This window comes from Nerophis lumbriciformis, linkage group LG22 (genome assembly GCF_033978685.3).
Source record: "Nerophis lumbriciformis linkage group LG22, RoL_Nlum_v2.1, whole genome shotgun sequence".
Lineage (NCBI taxonomy): Eukaryota > Metazoa > Chordata > Actinopteri > Syngnathiformes > Syngnathidae > Nerophis > Nerophis lumbriciformis.
The window spans coordinates 6,989,682-7,009,210 of NC_084569.2; the positions used below are offsets into that span (position 1 = coordinate 6,989,682).

Sequence of the window (19,529 nt, forward strand, 5' to 3'; positions counted from 1 at the left end):
TCCATAGTGGATCTAACATAATATTGAGAGTCCAGTCCTTAGTGGATCTAGCATAATAGTGTGAGAGTCCAGTCCATAGTGGATCTAGCATAATAGTGTGAGAGTCCAGTCCATAGTGGATCTAGCATAATAGTGTTAGAGTCCAGTCCATAGTGGATCTAACATAATAGTGTGAGAGTCCAGTCCATAATGGATCTAACATAATAGTGTGAGAGTCCAGTCCATAGTGGATCTAACATAATAGTGTGAGAGTCCAGTCCATAGTGGATCTAACATAATAGTGAGAGTCCAGTCCATAGTGGATCTAACATAATAGTGTGAGAGTCCAGTCCATAGTGGATCTAACATAATAGTGTGAGAGTCCAGTCCATAGTGGATCTAACATAATAGTGTGAGAGTCCAGTCCATAGTGGCTCTAACATAATAGTGTGAGGGTCCAGTCCATAGTGGATCTAACATAATATTGTGAGAGTCCAGTTTATAGCGGATCTAACATAATAGTGTGAGAGTCCAGTCCATAATGGATCTAACATAATAGTGAGAGAGTCCAGTCCATAGTGGATCTAACATAATAGTGTGAGAGTCCAGTCCATAGTGGGGCCAGCAGGGGATCATCTTGAGTAGAGACAGGTCAGCAGTGCAGAGACGTCCCCAACTGATGCACAGATTAGTTGTCCACCCTGAGTCCCGACTTTGGACAGCTATTTGTGGTCACCGAATCTGAGCCCCCCCTCTCCACGAAGGAGAGGGGGGCAGAGCAGAAAAGAAACGGCAGATCAACTGGTCTAAAAGGGGTGTCTATTTAAAGGCTAGAGTATACAAATTAGTTTTAAGATGGGACTTAAATGCTTCTACTAATATTTAGGCCTGGTTAACACATCACAGCATATCGTAGCAATTCTGAGATACCATGTCATCATCCCTATTTAGAGTCGCTGCTGCGCTACTGTTCGGTGTGGAACACCAATGCCAAGAACTGCCTGGATGCCCAGGCGGTCCTCAGGGTGCTACTTACGCACCTTCCACCTGAAGAGATGCTCCAGTACCAGGGCGCCCGCACTCACCTGGAGGCCCTCATACCCTACACAGGTCAGACAACTGCTCATAAAATTGTTTCGATCGTCAATTAGCAAGACTTTTATGTTCATCTGGATAGGTTTTCTTTTGTTTTTGTTGCTGTTAGTCTGTTTACATTAAGGTCTTTCTGTCTTGCCTGTGGTGAGGGCGGTCGCATTTTCTCCACTCCCTTCTTCTCCCTGCTTGCTCTTTGTTTTGTCTTGTCTACACTTTTTTGAAGCCTCTTTCTTTGCGCTGTACTCCAAATCTAAACATCAGACATGGAAATGGATCAGCTGGACAAAATCTTTTCGACGAGGAAAACAGGTTCTGGGGAGCATGGCTGCCCTGATGGAACTATTGCTGCGGGTACGTGAGAGATTCCTGGGATAAATGGAGAATCATGTGCCTCTCAGTCCTTTCCATCGAGGACGGGGAAGACATCTACATATTTGGAACCGTGATCGCGCGGCACCTGCTGATTGGGCTGGGCCTTGCTCTGGTGTATCGTCAAATACGTAAGACGATTGCAGCCACTCAAGGAGCCCAAAGGCTGTTCGTCGCAGTGGAAGCTTTGGGCCTGGCTGTGGGATCACAGACTGGGGCGATTTCTGAACTGAATCGCAAGATGGATCGCATCATAGAAAAGCTGGTTGAAATGGAAAAATTGGATATGAGAGCCAGCATGGACAAATAGAACAGACAAGCCATTGTAATGTCTGCTCGCGGAAAAACAAAAATCCTAAACTACGATTTGACTCCCTCGAATGGCCTTGACGCTGCAACAACAGGAGCAGGCTGTTCTGAAAACATCCCCCGAGGACTCCTCAATGATGGACGCTTATGACCTCCCTCCCTCCTCAATGACACCTGGAGTCGAACTTTTGCTTGCATGCAGAACGGCCCCGGGCCTATGGACACTACATCAACACACCCAAGATAATGGGCATATACACCCCCCTCCCCCACCCCACGCCTTCACCACCGCTTGATTCCCCTTTGGAGTGATGGACGGCTGGCAACGCTTCATAGCAGCAGTCGACCTCCAGGAATCTAACCCCCCCCCTTTCTGTTGCGAGTTGTCGTGATTAAATGTAACATGTTTATGTGTGCATGGCATGAAGGTTTTTTTCCCACTCCAGACTAGGGATGTCCCGATCTGATATTTGGATCGGATCGGCTGCCGATATTTGCCAAAAATTGCGTATCGGCAAGTCATGGGAAAATGCCGAACCAGATCCAGTTTAAAAAAAAACTCCGGTCCGTGTTTTCCAACGCACCGATTTAAATAATACATTCCACTTTTCTGCTGCTCCGTAATTTCCGTTCCGTTTCGAGACGCTTCTCTCCATTCGGTGCCACACGCCCACACCATCAAAATGCCGAGGCAAAAATTTCCACATCAACACCGTATGAAAAAATTTGTGATTTTTTTTTTGTTGTGATTTCCTTCTCTGCATGAAAGTTTAAAAGTAGCATATATTAATGCAGTATGAAGAAGAATGTTTTAATGTAGACATGCAAGCCTTGAAAGAACATTTTGAAAATCAAGACTACATTTCCTGCAAATGGGTGCATTTCTACCCTATATTTTAACTTTAGATTTATTCTCATATCAAACTCTTTTGGCTGTCTTTTTGACACTTAAATAATGTAAATAATTCAATGTGATTATCTTGTGTGATGACTGTATTATGATGATAGTATATATCTGATAGTATATATCTGTATCATGAATCAATTTAAGTGGACCCCGACTTAAACAAGTTGAAAAACTTATTGGGGTGTTACCATTTAGTGGTCAATTGTACGGAATATGTACTTCACTGTGCAACCTACTAATAAAAGTCTCAATCAATCAATCAAAACACATAGAATCATCATACTGCTGTGATTATATGCATCAAGTGTTCATTCAAGGCTAAGGCAAAATATCGAGATATATATCGTGTATCGCAATATGGCCTTAAAATATCGCAATATTAAAAAAAGGCCATATCGCCCAGCCCTAGTTCAATGATGCCATTTCTGTTTGTCATGTATAATTTTGTCTATTTTGTGTTTATCCTTGAATAAACAGGTCAGTTTCTTGTTACCAACCATTGTGTATTATTCAAACTCCCCTAATTCAGCTGGCTAGTTGTTATCAATAGTACTAAAACCCTTGTCAACATGATTCTGACAACTAAGTAGGCTAAATAACTTTAAACTTTAATACATGCAGTATCGGTCAGTATCGGTATCGGTCAGTATTGGTATCGGATCGGAAATGCAAAAACAATATCGGTATCGGATCGGAAGTGCAAAAACCTGGATCGGGAAATCCCTACTCCAGACTAGGCCCCCTTAGGAGCCCAGTCTAGATTGTATTTTTTACTCATCTTTTTCCCCAGCGTTTTACCTTTTTCCTATCTTTTATGGCGACCCATCAGCGTTCCTGTTCTGTAACCCTGTACACTGTTTGTTTGTCTAATCTTGAACGGGTTTGTGCTGAAAACAAAGTTTCGTTTTTTGTGCAATGACAATAAAGACCTATCCTTTAGTTCACCGAGTTCTGAGATGAACCGCAAAACATATGAAAGTGAAAAGTCTTTGGCGTAAACTCCCACATGGAAGGATGTTGCCGTTCTCGTTGAGCGTGTTCCCAGCTGACAGCTGGAACAGCCACATGTAATTAAGTCCTTTATGAGAGCTTGGCACGGGAACAACTTAAACCACACATCATTTCAACAGAGCACTGGCATTTACAGCATGTATGTCACGTCTTCTTCGCAGAGAGACACATGCAGAGGATCGGCCGTCTTCTGCAGGCCTCCATGTTTCTCAACTACATGTGGCAGAAGATAAGAGTAGCTGGAGCACCATCCAGGTGAGGGACCGTCCTCAAGCCATTGCTACCCAAACAAGAACTATATGACACCATTTCACATTCTGTCATTTTAATTCAGTCCACCTGACCACAATGTGTTGGGTTTATATGAACATTGAGCTAATGGGGCTAATATGCTACGTGCTGTTACCAAAAGAAGGAAACCAACATTAGTGGACTATTTAATAGGGGTGATTAGTCATTCCATAATATTGCCTCCTTTTGGGGAAAATAAAAAGAAATATGATCTTAAATTAAATTAAAGCTGCAAGCAGCATTGATCGGGCCCGCGTATTTGGCAGGTGCTAGTCCTAAGTGTCCCAATACTTTTGTCAAGTTTTAATCCCAAGTGTCCCAATACTTTTGTCCAGTGTAAGTGTCCCAATACTTTTGTCCAGTGGTAGTCCTAAGTTTCCCAATACTGTTGTCTACTTTTAGTCGTAAGTGTCCCAATACTTTTGTCAAGTTGTAGTCCCAAGTGTCCCAATACTTTTGTCCAGTTTTCGGCTTAAGTGTCCCAATACTTTTGTCCAGTGACAGTCATAAGTGTCCCAATACTTTTGTCTAGTGTACCTACCTTGTCTGCATTGTGTGGGCATGCTGGTGCATCCTGCTTTTAAGCAGCCATCTTAAAAAAACAGCAGCGCAGAGGTTATTTAAAGGGTCATAAAATCAAAACCGGAGCAGGTATCAAAACTCTTTCGCCAACTTTCAATCAGAAGGGTTCAATCTCTCTCCTGTGTTAGTTTGAAGCCGAAACAACAAACGCGCTCAGAGGAGATAATGTTTGAAGAAAGGTGACCGGTTTTTACAAAAATGTTGTGTTGAAGGGGGAATAGCAAACTTCCTGTAGATTTTAGCTGGGGGTTGTCAATTTATGAAATGTAGGTCTAAGTGAGACCTACGGAGAGGATTTTGTTTCATGTCTCTCCGACCTTCCCAGTGGTAGTTACAGGCAGTTGTGTAATTTTTTTCTTCCGAGGAGCAGTTTTTTCTCCGTTTTATTAAAAAATTGCGCTAGAGGGCAATTTTTAAATTTGGGGTTAGGTTTTTTTATTAGATCACAATTTTAGTCCTGATGTGTGCGTTCAGTTTGGTGAGTTTTGAAGCATGTTAAGGGGGTCAAATTACAGCTCAAAGAGGCAAAAGTGTCTGTTTTTAGTACTTTTTTGTCTTGAAGGGGGAATTGCCAACTTCCTGTTGATTTTAGCCCGAGAATGTACAATTATGAAAGGTAGGTGTAAGTCAGACCTACATAGAGGTTTTTGTTTCATGTCTCTCCGACCTTCCTAGTGGGAGTTACAGGCAGTCTAGTTTTTTTTTCCCCTAGGGGGCGCTAGAGCGCAATTTTTATTTTTGGGGTTTGTTTTTTTTTATCAAAAGGCAATTTTCGCAGGTCCTGATGTGTGCGTCAAATATGGTGAGTTTTGAAGCATGTTAAGTGGGTCAAATTGCAGCTCAAAGAGGCGGCCGGTATAATAATAATAAAACCTTAGAAATTCAATAGGTCCTTATGTCCCATTGCATAAGGATTCCCTGTGGGAGTCCTTATGCAATGGGCCATGCGGGCCCTAATAAAATAGAAATGTAATTTGTATTGGGGAACGGCGTGGCGCAGTTGGGAGAGTGGCCGTGCCAGCAACCTGAGGGTTCCTTGTTCGATCCCCACCTTCTACCGACCTGGTCACGTGCTTGAGCAAGACACTTCACCCTTGCTCTTGACGGGACATGGTTAGCGCCTTGCATGGCGCTCAGCATAAATGCGGAAATTATCGGTATCGGTTTCAAAAAGTAAAAGGTATGACTTTTTAGAACGCCGCTGTGTACACGGACGTAGGGAGAAGTACAGTGCGCCAATAAACCTTAAAGGCACTGCCTTTGCGTGTCGGCCCAGTCACATAATATCTACGTCTTTTCACACACACACAAGTGAATGCAAGGCATACTTGGTCAACAGCCATACAGGTCACACTGAGGGTGGCCGTATAAACGACTTTAACACTGTTACAAATAAGCGCCACACTGTGAACCCTCACCAAACAAGAATGACAAACACATTTCGGGAGAACATCCGCACCGTAACACAACATAAACACAATGGAACAAATACCCAGAACCCCTTGCAGCACTAACTCTTCCGGGACGCTACAATATACACCCCCCACTACCCCACCCCACCTCAACCCCACCCCGCCGACCTCAACCTCCTCATGCTCTCTCAGGGAGAGCATGTCCCAAATTCCAAGCTGCTGTTTTGAGGCATGTTAAGAAAACAATGCACTTTGTTGTTAAGTTAAGTTAAAGTTAAAGTACCAATGATTGTCACACACACACGAGGTGTGGCAAAATAAGTCTCTGCATTTGACCCATCACCCTTGATCACCCCCTGGGAGGTGAGGGGAGCAGTGAGCAGCAGCGGTGGCCACGCTCGGGAATAATTTTTGGTGATTTGACCCCCCAATTCCAACCCTTAATGCTGAGTGCCAAGCAGGGAGGTAATGGGTCCCATTTTTATAGTCTTTGGTATGACTCGGCCAGGGTTTGAACTCAAAACCTACCCTTCTCAGGGCGGACACTCTAACCACTAGGCCACTGACTTCAATAATAAATATGGCAGTGCCATGTTGGCACTTTTTTCCCATAACTTGAGTTGATTTATTTTGTAAGACCTTGTTACATTGTTTAATGCAGGGGTGCTCATTACGTCGATCGCGAGCTACCGGTCGATCTCGGAGGGTGTGTCAGTCGATCACCAGCCAGGCATTAAAAAAATAGTCCTAAAAATGAGCGATCATAAATCTTCACTATGACGTCACTTTCGTCACTTGATTGACATTCACGGCACCAGAGGGTCTTCTGAGATGACGCTGGCTGCTGCCAGCTCATTAAAATTACCGACTGGAAGGCGAGAAACACTTTATTTCAACAGACTCTGGCGCCGTACCTGTCGTCAAAACTCCAAAGACCGACTGCACAGTTGCGCTAACAAAATAAGAGTCTCAGAAAGCTGGCGTGCACAAGCTAGCAAGCTACGGAGTTTACCGACAATGTATTTATTGTAAAGTGTATAAAAAGGAGTACGGAAGCTGGACAAATAAGATGCCAAAAACCAACCACTTTCATGTGGTATTAGACAGAAAGGAGGACTTTTTTTCTCCTCCATTCGAAAATGCGGACATTATCAGCACCACTGTCTGATTCCAATCAATGCAAGGCATCAGAATCAGGTAATACACCAACTTATATTCTTGTCTTCATGAAAGAAAGGAATCTATATGTGTTAAACATGCTTGTATTATCTTTTAACACCTTTAACTTTAAAACAATATTAACTATATGTGTTAAACATGCTTGTATTATCATTAAACACCTTTAACTTGTTAACAATATTAACTATATGTATTAAACATACTTGTATTATCATTAAACACCTTTAATGTTTTAACAATATTAACTATATGTGTTAAACATGCTTGCATTATCATTAAACACCTTTAACTTGTTAACAAAAACATATATTTCATAAATAAGTAAATATAAATGATATATATGAATGAGGTAGATCCCCACGACTTGATCAATTGAAAAGTAGCTCGCCTGCAGAAAAAGTGTGAGCACCCCTGGTTTAATGCATCCAGCGGGGCATCACAACAAATTTAGGCATAATACTGTGTTAAATCCACGACTGTATACATCAGTATCGCTTGATATCGGAATCGGTATTTAACAGTTGGACAATAACGGAATATCGGCAAAAACGCCATTATCGGACATCTCTAAAAATCGCTCATGCAGAGGAGACAAGAAGCTATAAACAGAAAGTACGCTATAAAGAGCTAAGAAAACTACAAACTAAAGCGCTCCAAGAGGAGGAAAAAAGGAAGGCAAAGCACTATGAAATTAGCTATAAAAAAAAAAAAAAAAACTGACCAAAAAACTTTAGCAAATCAAAATCACTCTTCCTCAGAGGGTACAAAGAAATCAAGCGATAAGGCGAGGCAATCCTTAACAACTTGGGACAAGACTGTGGAAGACGACCAGACGATATACTCAGGCAACAAGAGCACTATACACACATGAGGGAGGGTGACACAGGTGGGCACAATCAGGAGAGACATCAGACCAGCGACACAGGAGGAAGGGCAAGTGGCCTGAAACGAGAGGAGGATTAGATTCTCAACATAAGACAGGAAGTATGCCAAACAACCCCAAAACAGGACTTCCCTCTCCGCGGTGTAATAAAAGCCGCCACTGTCCTCTTAATAATTGCACATTTTGTAGATGGCCGTGCGGTAGAGATGCGCGGATAGGCAATTATTTCATCCGCAACCGCATCAGAAAGTCGTCAACCATTCGCCATCCACCCGACCTAACATTTGATCAGAACCGCACCCGCCCGCACCCGCCCGTTGTTATATATCTAATATAGACGATGCAAGGCATTAGTGAGGTTATAAAGCTTTTGCCTGTTAAAGAAAGGAGACTGATCCAATGCAGCACAGACATTCGCGTGCCACGCTGTCACGGCCCAGACGCACACCAGTGCGCAATCATATGAGAGCCGCGCTGAGCGCACCTCCAAGCGCATCTCGCTGCCGGCGACGGCCGGGTATGGTCCCGACGCTCCAGCGCCATCCATTTTCAGGGCTAGTTGATTCGGCAGGTGGGTTGTTACACACTCCTTAGCGGGTTCCGACTTCCATGGCCACCGTCCTGCTGTCTATATCAACCAGGGTGAGCCCCACCCCTTTCGTGAGCGCACTGCGCGCGGAGTGACCCCTGTTACGCGCCCCCGGCAACGGGGGTGGCGGGCAGGTAAGCTGCTTACCTGCTGCGCGTGACGCCGGCCGCGGCGAAGGCGGACGAGGCGGGGTGTCGGTGCGGTGGGCGCGGTGGTGACCCTGGACGTGCGTCGGGCCCTTCTTGCGGATCGCCTCAGCTACGGCTCCCGGTGGGGCCCTCTCGGGGGAAGGGGCCTCGGTCCCGGACCCCGGCGAGGCGTCCCTTCTCCGCTCCGTAAAAGTGTCCATCTCTTCTTTTTTTTTTTTCTTCTGTTGTGGCATATGCTGCAGGTGCCTGCTCGTTTTTCGTATGTGGGTAACAACATTTAACTATGTATATATATTTCCGAATTGGTTTAACTGCCACCCGCCTGAATCTATTTAAAATCTTTTTTTATTTTTTTATTTCAACCGCCTGACCCGACCCGACCCGCGGATAAAATCTAATTTTTTTTAATTTCATCCGCCCGATCCGCGGATAATCCGCGGACTCCGCGGTTGTGCCCGCAAACCGCGCATCTCTACCGTGCGGGTATATGTGCGATGTATTAGAATTACGTCCACATTGCAGATATGCTGACAAGGCACCAGACAAGGGTGTGCGTTTTGTTTACATCCAAGTTTCGGCAGTGCGGTTTTTGGTAATTAAAATCTGTTCCAGGTGGTTGAGTTTTCACTTGTCAGTAGCACGCAAATAATAGGCTGCATATATAACTCAATTCATGCTGTAACCACCGGCTAATGTTAATGTTTTATTTCTGTGTGCTTTGGATTGGATGCCAGGTTTCGTGCCTGTGCCTGATTAGGTGATTTGCATATAATGAGGAAGTGTTGTTGTGTGTCTGTGGAAGCACGGACTCACAGAGACAAAAGTGTTTGCACGGGAGGTCAAATCTGTAGGAATTGGGCCGTTTGATATAATAGTATTGGTAAAAAAAAAAGTTAGAAATAGCGTCAGACTTTGTGTGATTTCTTCTGGGGCTACAATATATTCTATTACTTTAGTTTTTTAAAGTAAAAAAAACAACCTTATTTACAAGGTGTGGCGGTAATGAAAATGGTGTGGCGGCGTGCCACATTCAATTACATTAAAGGGGAAAAACCCTGATTAAAAAATGCCTTTGCTTTAAAAATATAAGGCAAATGTATCTGAATGTTTTCAAATATATTTTGTTAATTTTTTGCTGCACAATATTACATTTACGAACACTATGCATGTAAATACAAATAATTTTCATTGTCATGTACCGTATTTTCCGCACCATAAGCCGCCCTGGGTTATAAGCCGCGCCTTCAATGAACGGCATATTTCAAAACTTTGTCCACCTATAAGCCGCCCCGTGTTATAAGCCGCATCTAACTGCGCTAAAGGAATGTCAAAAAAACAGTCAGGTCAATCAAACTTTAATAATATATTAAAAACCAGCGTGATGTGGGCGCGCATGGAGTCGTATATCAACATGGACGGAGCTGCGTGAAAAAAGCCACCCGGCCTCTTCGCGTAAACTTAAACTTACCTTAACCACTCGCTCATCTTTTCTTCATCCATCCCTTCGAGTTAGCTTTTATGATGACGCCGGCTGGAAAGGTCTCTTTTGGCAAGGTCTTCCTTTTGAATATCACCATGGGTGGAAGTTTCTGGCCATTAGCATGGCAAGCTAGAACCACAGTGAAGGATGACTTCTCATTCCCTGTGGTGCGAATATTCACCGTACGTGCTCCCGTTGTATCCACAGTGCGGTTCACATGAATATCAAAAGTCAGTGGAACCTCGTCCATGTTGATAATGTTCTCTGGACAGATCTTTTTTTCAGCTATCTTGTTTTTACAATATGCACGGAAAGTAGCCAGCTTTTCTTGAAAGTCTTTAGGCAGTTGCTGTGAAATAGTAATCCGTGTGCGGATGGAGAGATTGCGTCTTTTCATGAACCGGATCCCTGTCGCTTAGTAGGAGCCATTTTGTGGTCTTTACAGATGTAAACACACAAAGGAAATGAAACGTACGGTAATATCCGCGCGCTTTTTCTTCTTCTACGTGGGCGGGTGGTTGCTTACAGTAGAAGAAGAAGCGCTTCCTGTTCTATGGGGGCGGGTGCTTACCTTGGCGGTTGCTTGCGTAGAAGAAGAAGCACTTCCTCTTCTACGGGGAAAAAAGATGGCGGCTGTTTACCGTAGTTGCGAGACCGAAACTTTATGAAAATGAATCTTAATATTAATCCATATATAAAGCGCACCGGGTTAAAAGCCGCACTGTCAGCTTTTGAGTAAATTTGTGGTTTTTAGGTGCGGCTAATAGTGCGGAAAATACGGTAACTCAATTCATGCTGTAACCACCGGCTAATGTTAATGTTTTATTTCTGTGTGCTTTGGATTGGATGCCAGGTTTCGTGCCTGTGCCTGATTAGGTGATTTGCATATAATGAGGAAGTGTTGTTGTGTGTCTGTGGAAGCACGGACTCACAGAGACAAAAGTGTTTGCACGGGAGGTCAAATCTGTAGGAATTGTGCTGTTTGATATAATAGTATTGGTAAAAAAAAAGTTAAAAATAGCGTCAGACTTTATGTGATATCTTCTGGGGCTACAATATATTCTATTTAGTTTTTTAAAGTAAAAAAACAACCTTATTTACAAGGTGTGGCGGTAATGGAAATGGTGTGGCGGCGTGCCACATTCAATTACATTAAAGGGGAAAAACCCTGATTAAAAAATGCCTTTGCTTTAAACATATAAGGCAAATGTATCTGAATGTTTTCAAATATATTTTGTTAATTTTTTGCTGCACAATATTATATTTACGAACACTATGCATGTAAATAGCATGTAAATACAAATAATTTTCATTGTCATGTAATCTTATTTATTGTGTGAATGCGTCGAAGCATTCACACATGCTGTATATTACTGTACACCCAAATTCATCTCTTTATTATTGCATTTATTGCTCCGTGTTTCGTCTGCGTCCTCCTTCCACATTGTTCATCTGATTGATACCGTTCCAACTTCAAAATCTTCAGCCTATTTAGAAATCAACCAACAATTCTCAAGAAATTCCCGGATTTTTTACGTGTTCCAGATGTTCAAGATATTTTTCCCATTCAAAATGAACTTGGCCATTTCTCAAACTTCCACAATTCCCATACTTGCCAACCCTCCTGAATTTTCCGGGAGACTCCCGAATTTCAGTGCCACTCCCGAAAATCTCCCGGGACAACCAGTCTCCCGAATTTCTCCCGATTTCCAGCCAGACTTAAGGCACGTGCGGACCTGAGTGAGGACAGTCTGTACAGAAATTGTACTCAAGTAAGAGTACTGTTACTATAGAGATGTATTACTCAAGTAAAAGTAAGGAGTAGTCACCCAAATATTTACTTGCGTAAAAGTAAAAAGTATGTTGTGAAAAAACTGAGTAACTGATGAGTAACCTGTTCGTTTAATGATGACGGCAACAAATAATGCACAAAAACATAAAAATGGCAATGAGCAAATTCAGAGCCAGGAATATCTCTTAAGCAACTAAAACAATAATATATATTAAATAATACTACATTAAAATAAAATAAATTAAGGCAAAGTGAGCCACAATAACTTAACAGCACCATAGGCCCAGTAGGGAGAGATTACAAAGGAAAATAACAAGTTAGCCTTTACGCAAACCATAAACTATTAGGTGTGGGCTGCACCCTAGAACACACTGTGCACTTCTATTTGATGTTTGTTTGCATGCGTGAGTGTTTGCGTGTGTGAGTGTGTGTGTGTGTGTGTGTGTGTGTGTGTGTGTGTGTGTGTGTGTGTGTGTATCTCTGTCTATGAGGCTGCAGTGCGTTAATAAATGTCCCCATACGATGTAAATTTGACAGTGATTCATAGCAGGGAAGCTAACATCAGCCTACAGTAACAGCCAAAATAATCTACTAACGTTACTTACCACCATGTGCTTCCTCAAATTTGACGTTGAGTTCATGTAAGCTGAAATGTCCACTTGTTTGGGGAGACACATATGACAACGCATTACTTAACTGTTTTTTTGGTTGTCCGAAGCGTGAACATCGATTTTATGTGAGGCCAGGGGTGTTTGCGTTCGTTGTCGTCGCTGCCATTTTTGTTGTTGTTGTTTGCCGCTGAAACTTTATGTGCAGTTAATCATGTGACCGCCTGGCTCTGTTTGATTGGTGAAACGGAGTCCAACGTCACCAGTGACTGCATTTGATTGGTGAAACGCAGGCATGCGATAGATCCTACTTTGAAGGTCCGTCTGACAAACCAAAACAAACAAAGCGTGCATTAACAGATGAATAAAAATCAGTAGCGAGCTGAATGTAGATGAATGGAGCGGAGTAAAAGTAGCGTTTCTTCTCTATAAATATACAAAAGTAAAAGTATGTTGCATTAAAACTACTCTTAGAAGTACAATTTATCCCAAAAGTTACTCAAGTAGATGTAGCGGAGTAAATGTAGCGCGTTACTACTAGGGATGTCCCGATTTGATATTTGGATCGGATCGGCCGCCGATATTTGCCAAAAAATGCGTATCGGCAAGGCATGGGAAAATGCCGATCCAGATCCAGTTAAAAAAAAAATCCGGTCCGTGTTTTCCAACGCAGAGATTTAAATAATACATTCCACTTTTCTGCTGCTCCCTATTTCCGTTCCGCATTTTCCAGCACACCTTCAACACATCCACAGGTCTGTGAATTCTCACGCAGTTGCTTTTCCCACTCCTTCTTCTGTCTCCTTCTCACAGACAGCAAGCGCAACTTCTTATACACGTCACATACTGTCACGTCATACGTCACATACTGTCACGTCATACGTCACATACTGTCACGTCATACGTCACATACGTATACGTCCTCTCCCAGCAGAGAGGTAGCAGCATGGCTAACGTTAGCTGTGATGCTAGCGCAGCCGCTAAGGTGCGCGCCTGCTCAAGCGTCCTCTGCGCACGGCAAATCTATGCCACGCACAAAATCAAATAAAAAAATAAGCGCAAAACAATTTTCGACACACGGACACGACAGAGAAAACAGTTTTCGTCATCATTGTTCAAATATTGTGACGTCTGTCGAGACGCTTATCTCCATTCGGTGCCACACGTCCACACCATCAAAATGCCGAGGCAAAAATTTCCACATCAACACCATATGAAAAAATTAATGATTTTTTTAGTTGTGATTTCCTTCTCTGCATGAAAGTTTAAAAGTAGCATATATTAATGCAGTATGAAGAAGAATGTTTTAATATAGACATGCAAGCCTTGAAAGAACATTTTGAAAATCAAGACTACATTTCCTGCAAATGGGTCCATTTCTACCCTATATTTTAACTTTGGATTTATTCTCATTTTAAACTATTTTGGCTGTCTTTTTGACACTTACATCCGGCGCCCCCCTCCACACCCTGGATTATAAATAATGTAAATAATTCAATGTGATTATCTTGTGTGATGACTGTATTATGATGATAGTATATATCTGATAGTATATATCTGTATCATGAATCAATTTAAGTGGACCCCGACTTAAACAAGTTGAAAAACTTCTTGGGGTGTTACCATTTAGTGGTCAATTGTACGGAATATGTACTTCACTGTGCAACCTACTAATAAAAGTCTCAATCAATCAATCAAAACACATAGAATCATCATACTGATGTGATTATATGCATCAAGTGTTCATTCAAGGCTAAGGCAAAATATCGAGATATATATCGTGTATCGCAATATGGCCTTAAAATATCGCAATATTAAAAAAAGGCCATATCGCCCAGCCCTAGTTTCAATGATGCCATTTCTGTTTGTCATGTATAATTTTGTCTATTTTGTGTTTATCCTTGAATAAACAGGTCAGTTTCTTGTTACCAACCATTGTGTATTATTCAAACTCCCCTAATTCAGCTGGCTAGTTGTTATCAAGAGTACTAAAACCCTTTTCAACATGATTCTGACAACTAAGTAGGCTAAATAACTTTAAACTTCAATACATGCTCGGATAGGCCAGTATCGGTCAGTATCGGTATCGGATCGGAAGTGCAAAAACAATATCGGTATCGGATCGGAAGTGCAAAAACCTGGATCGGGACATCCCTAGTTACTAACCACCTCTGAGCACGTCCAAAGCAAAACTCTATCCAACAGTTACCCATTTGGCACATAAAACAGCATTTTACCGCAAACTTTGTCCACGGTTAGAATTATTATTTTTTTAAATGTATTTCTATGGTAGAAATAACATGTGTCTGTTTGTTCCATCCCCTACAGCATGGACCAAGACCAAGACATGGACACGGCTCCACTGGGCTCTGAGACTGTGTTCATGATCGACAAAGGCCAAAACAAGGAAGACGCAGACGATAGCGAACATGAGGAAGACGGGGCGGCTAAAGAAACGAAAGAGGAGGATGACAGCGGCGATGACGAGGTGAGCGCCACCAAGAAAGCCACGGCGAATGGCAAACACCCCGCTGAGAGTAGTGAAGAGAGTTCAGAGGAGGAGGACGATAAAGCACATGAAATGACAGTAAAAGCTGTGAAGCGTCTCACGACATCCTCCTTGCCACAATGCACCACTCTCACAAGCTGACTCTCTAGTTGACCTCTGCACAGACTGTGCACATGTGGAATGTTTAGAGGATTGAGAAACGTGCAGGCACTAATGTGTCACTGCAGCACACGCCAACATGGTTCAGCCTGATCAACCTGCTCTACTGCTGCTTATGCAAGAGTCTGGTCGGGATTTATGATGCAACACAAACACATATTTTAATAAAACACCATACAGTGTCTTTGGAGTTGTCTTCATCCGTAACACCAGCCCTTCAAATGTCGCTCACGTCAATCATAAACCTACACTGCAAAAAGTCAGTGTTCAAAAACAAGGAAAGAAAAAATGAGGGGTATTTTATTTGAACGAAGCAAAATTATCTGCCAATAGAACAAGAACATTTGCCTTGTCAAGACTTTCCAAAACAAGTAAAATTAGCTAACTTCAATGAACCCAAAAATACCTTAAAATAAGTATATTCTCACTAATAACAAGTGCACTTTTCTTGGTAGAAAAAAAAGAGACATTTTTGCTCAATATGTTGAAAAATATTCTTAAATTATCTTGACATAATGATATGCGCTCGGCATTACATTTCTTGAAACCAGCAAACTTACACTAAAAACTAGTTTATTGTTCTTAATGGAAAGGCAACAAGGCAACCGCTTGTTACTCTCGGGGTCTCCTAGCCGCTCAGGCAAATCATGTGGTCTAAAAATGCATTTTTCCATGGATAACATGACATCATCGCGTCAAGTGCGTGCTCTTTTAGTCAATTAGTGCGCGAGGAGTGTATATATATATATATATATATATATATATATAAATAAATTACAATAAAAACAAATTTGGCTGGGGGCCGGGCTGTGTGTGTATATATATATATATTATATATATATATATATATATATAGCCAAAAATTTTTAATTGTAATTTTGAAGAATTTTTCTAAATGTGCATGAACTATTTCTGTTCAAAATTGTAAGAAATGTTAAATGTTTAAATATTAACTGTCAGTTTACTGTACTGTGCCAACTGTACTACTATATGAGTACGTGTTTTCTATTGTTTCATTGAAAATAAAACAGCAAAGTCCATTTGGCTGTCATCTGTTTTAATTATGAGACACAATTGTGTCAAAGTCATGATTTTTTTTTTCATGCTTGAAGTAAGAAATGATGACTTTAAAAAAGTAGTTTTATACTTGTGAGTGTTGATGACACAGCTTTGCAACACTTGATATTCTAGTTTCAAGCATGTTTTACTCAATATAGGTCATAACATCTCAGCAACAAGCTGTAATATCTTACTGAGATCATTTAGGAGCAAAACCCGTAAAACAAGTAAAACACTCTAACATAAAATCTGCTTAGTGAGAAGATGTATCTTATCAGACAGAAAACAAGCAAATATCACCCTTATTTGACATATTTCATCTTACTTAGATTTCAGTTTTCGCAGTGTATGAACACTCCAGTGAACAGAGACTCTCCCCCTTTGGGTGGGTGATGCACTGAACAAAACCGGAAAATAGTTTGGTTTTTTTTCTCTCCACTTTCAGCTTTTTCCTGGTCAGGGATTGTCCCAGCAAATCATTTACATGTTGGAATTTAATTTCCGCCAGATGCAGTTTCGGTACAACTTTGTCCAAGAATCAAACTCCAATGAATCAAACGGGTGAATGATCTATGGCCCCTCCGGGATGATATTTGATTAGTATTAGAAGCGGCCCGCAGGCCGCAGCCGCCATGACTCCATCCGTGTTGGCGCTAGGAATGTTCAAAATGGGGTCCCACTTTTTTGTAAGCGTTTTGTAAACAAATGATAAATGTATGCGTTATCCTGTTATATCTCACATCCTATATTGTGTTTTGGAAAAAGGCTGTCATAAACATACATAGCATATGTACCGTATTTTTCGGAGTATAAGTCGCTCCGGAGTATAAGTCGCACCGGCCGAAAATGCATAATAAAGAAGGAAAATAACATATATAAGTCGCATTTTTTTTGGGAAATGTATTTGATAAAAGCCAACAGCAAAAATAGACATTTGAAAGGCAATTTAAAATAAATCAAGAATAGTGAACAACAGGCTGAATAAGTGTACGTTATATGAGGCATAAATAAGCAACTGGTATGTTAACGTAACATATTATGGTAAGAGTCATTCAAATAACTATAACATATAGAACATGCTATACGTTTACCAAACAATCTGTCACTCCTAATCGCTAAATCCCATGAAATCTTATACGTCTAGGCCAGGGGTCGGCAACCTTTACCAGTCAAAGAGCCATTTTGACCAGTTTCACAAATTATAGAAAACAATGGGAGCCACAAAATTTTTTTTGAAATTTAAAATGAAATAACACTGCATACAAAGTTTTTTTTTTTGCTTTGTGCTATGTATAAACCAGAGGTCTCAGACACGCTACCCACACCTTAATATGGATTTTGAACGCTGGTGCGGCACGCGGGTTTTATATGAATATACGTGGTGGCGGTATTAAAAAAAAAACTTTAACACTCTTACTAATAATGCGCCACACTGTGAACCCACACCAAACAAGAATGACAAACACATTTCGGGAGAACATCTGCACTGTAACACAACATAAACACAACAGGACAAATACCCAGAATCCCATGCAGCCCTAACTCTTCCGGGATACATTATACACCCCCCCCGCTACCAAACCCCGCCCACCTGATGATCAAAGAGCCGCATGCGGCTCCGGAGCCGCGGGTTGCCGACCCCTGGTCTAGTCTCTTACGTGAATGAGATAAATAATATTATTTGATATTTTACGCTAATGTGTTAATCATTTCACACATAAGTCGCTCCTGAGTATAAGTCGCACCACCGGCCAAACTATGAACAAAACTGCAACTTACCGTATTTTCCGCACTATAAGGCGCACCTAAAAACCACAATTTTTCTCAAAAGCTGACAGTGCGCCTTATAACCCGGTGCGCTTTATTACGATTCATTTTCATAAAGTTTCGGTCTCGCAACTTCGGTAAACAGCCGCCATCTTTTTTCCCGGTAGAACAGGAAGCGCTTCTTCTTCTACGCAAGCAACCGCCAAGGAAAGCACCCGCCCCCATAGAACAGGAAGCGCTTCACCCGCCCCCGGAAGAAGAAGAAAAAACGCGCGGATATCACCGTACGTTTCATTTCCTGTTTACATCTGTAAAGACCACAAAATGGCTCCTACTACGCGACAAGGATCCGGTTCATAAAAAGACGCAATCTCTCCATCCACACACGGATTACTACCGTATTTCACAGCAACTGATATTCCTGTGAACCGCACTGTGGAACGGGAGCACGTACGGTGAATATTCGCACCACAGGGAATGAGAAGTCATCCTTCACTGTGGTTCTAGCTTGCCATGCTAACTTCCACCCATGGTGATATTCAAAAGGAAGACCTTGCCAAAAGAGACCTTTCCAGCCGGCGTCATCATAAAAGCTAACTCGAAGGGATGGATGGATGAAGAAAAGATGAGCGAGTGGTTAAGGGAAGTTTACGCGAAGAGGCCGGGTGGCTTTTTTCACACAGCTCCGAAGGCGAACACACCTTCACTAAGACGGGCAGACAGCGCCGGACGACATACGCCAACATTTGCCAGTGGATCGTAAATGCCTGGGCAGATATTTCGGTCACAACTGTGGTCCGAGCTTTCCGGAAGGCAGGATTCACAGAACTGCTGCACAACAACAGCGACACTGAATCCGATGACTTCGACGAGGCGGAGCCGGCCATTTTTGGATCCCACGCTTGCGCAACTTTTCAATTCGGACACCAAAGACGAAGAATTCGAAGGATTTACGAATGAAGAATAACTTCAGAAGGTGAGCGCTATGTTTATTTTGTGTGTTGTGACATTAACGTTCGAGCAACATTATGTTGCTATTTATTGCTCTACACCATTTTGAATTTTACTATGTTTGTGATTGCACATTTGCGTACATTTTGGGACAGAGTTGTTAGAACGCTGGTTTTCAATATATTATTAAAGTTTGACTGAACTATCTGACTGTTTTTTTGACATTCACTTTAGCGCAGCGTTTTTTTGACATTCACTTTAGCGCAGCGTAGGCGCGGCTTATAGTCCGGGGCGGCTTATTGGTGGACAAAATTATGAAATATGTAATTCATAGAAGGTGCGGCTAATAATCCGGTGCGCCTTATAGTGCGGAAAATACGGTATAGTCCGAAAAATACGGTAAATGTATTGAGTTATAAACATTCATTTACTTTCTTTCCTTCATGGAT

General features: G+C 42.0%; 1 protein-coding gene across 1 annotated transcript in view; it reads left to right on the plus strand.

The window, feature by feature from the left end:
* Positions 1–15,487, plus strand: part of tbl3 (transducin beta like 3) — a 60,971-nt gene extending 45,484 nt beyond the window's left edge. Inside the window, exons 21-23 of the mRNA XM_061974341.1 lie at positions 931–1,089; positions 3,832–3,925; positions 14,964–15,487. Of these exons, the coding sequence (XP_061830325.1) occupies positions 931–1,089; positions 3,832–3,925; positions 14,964–15,285 (575 nt within the window). The 3' untranslated portion in view covers positions 15,286–15,487. The remainder of the gene's footprint in view (positions 1–930; positions 1,090–3,831; positions 3,926–14,963) is intronic.
* The last annotated feature ends 4,042 nt before the right edge of the window (positions 15,488–19,529 follow it).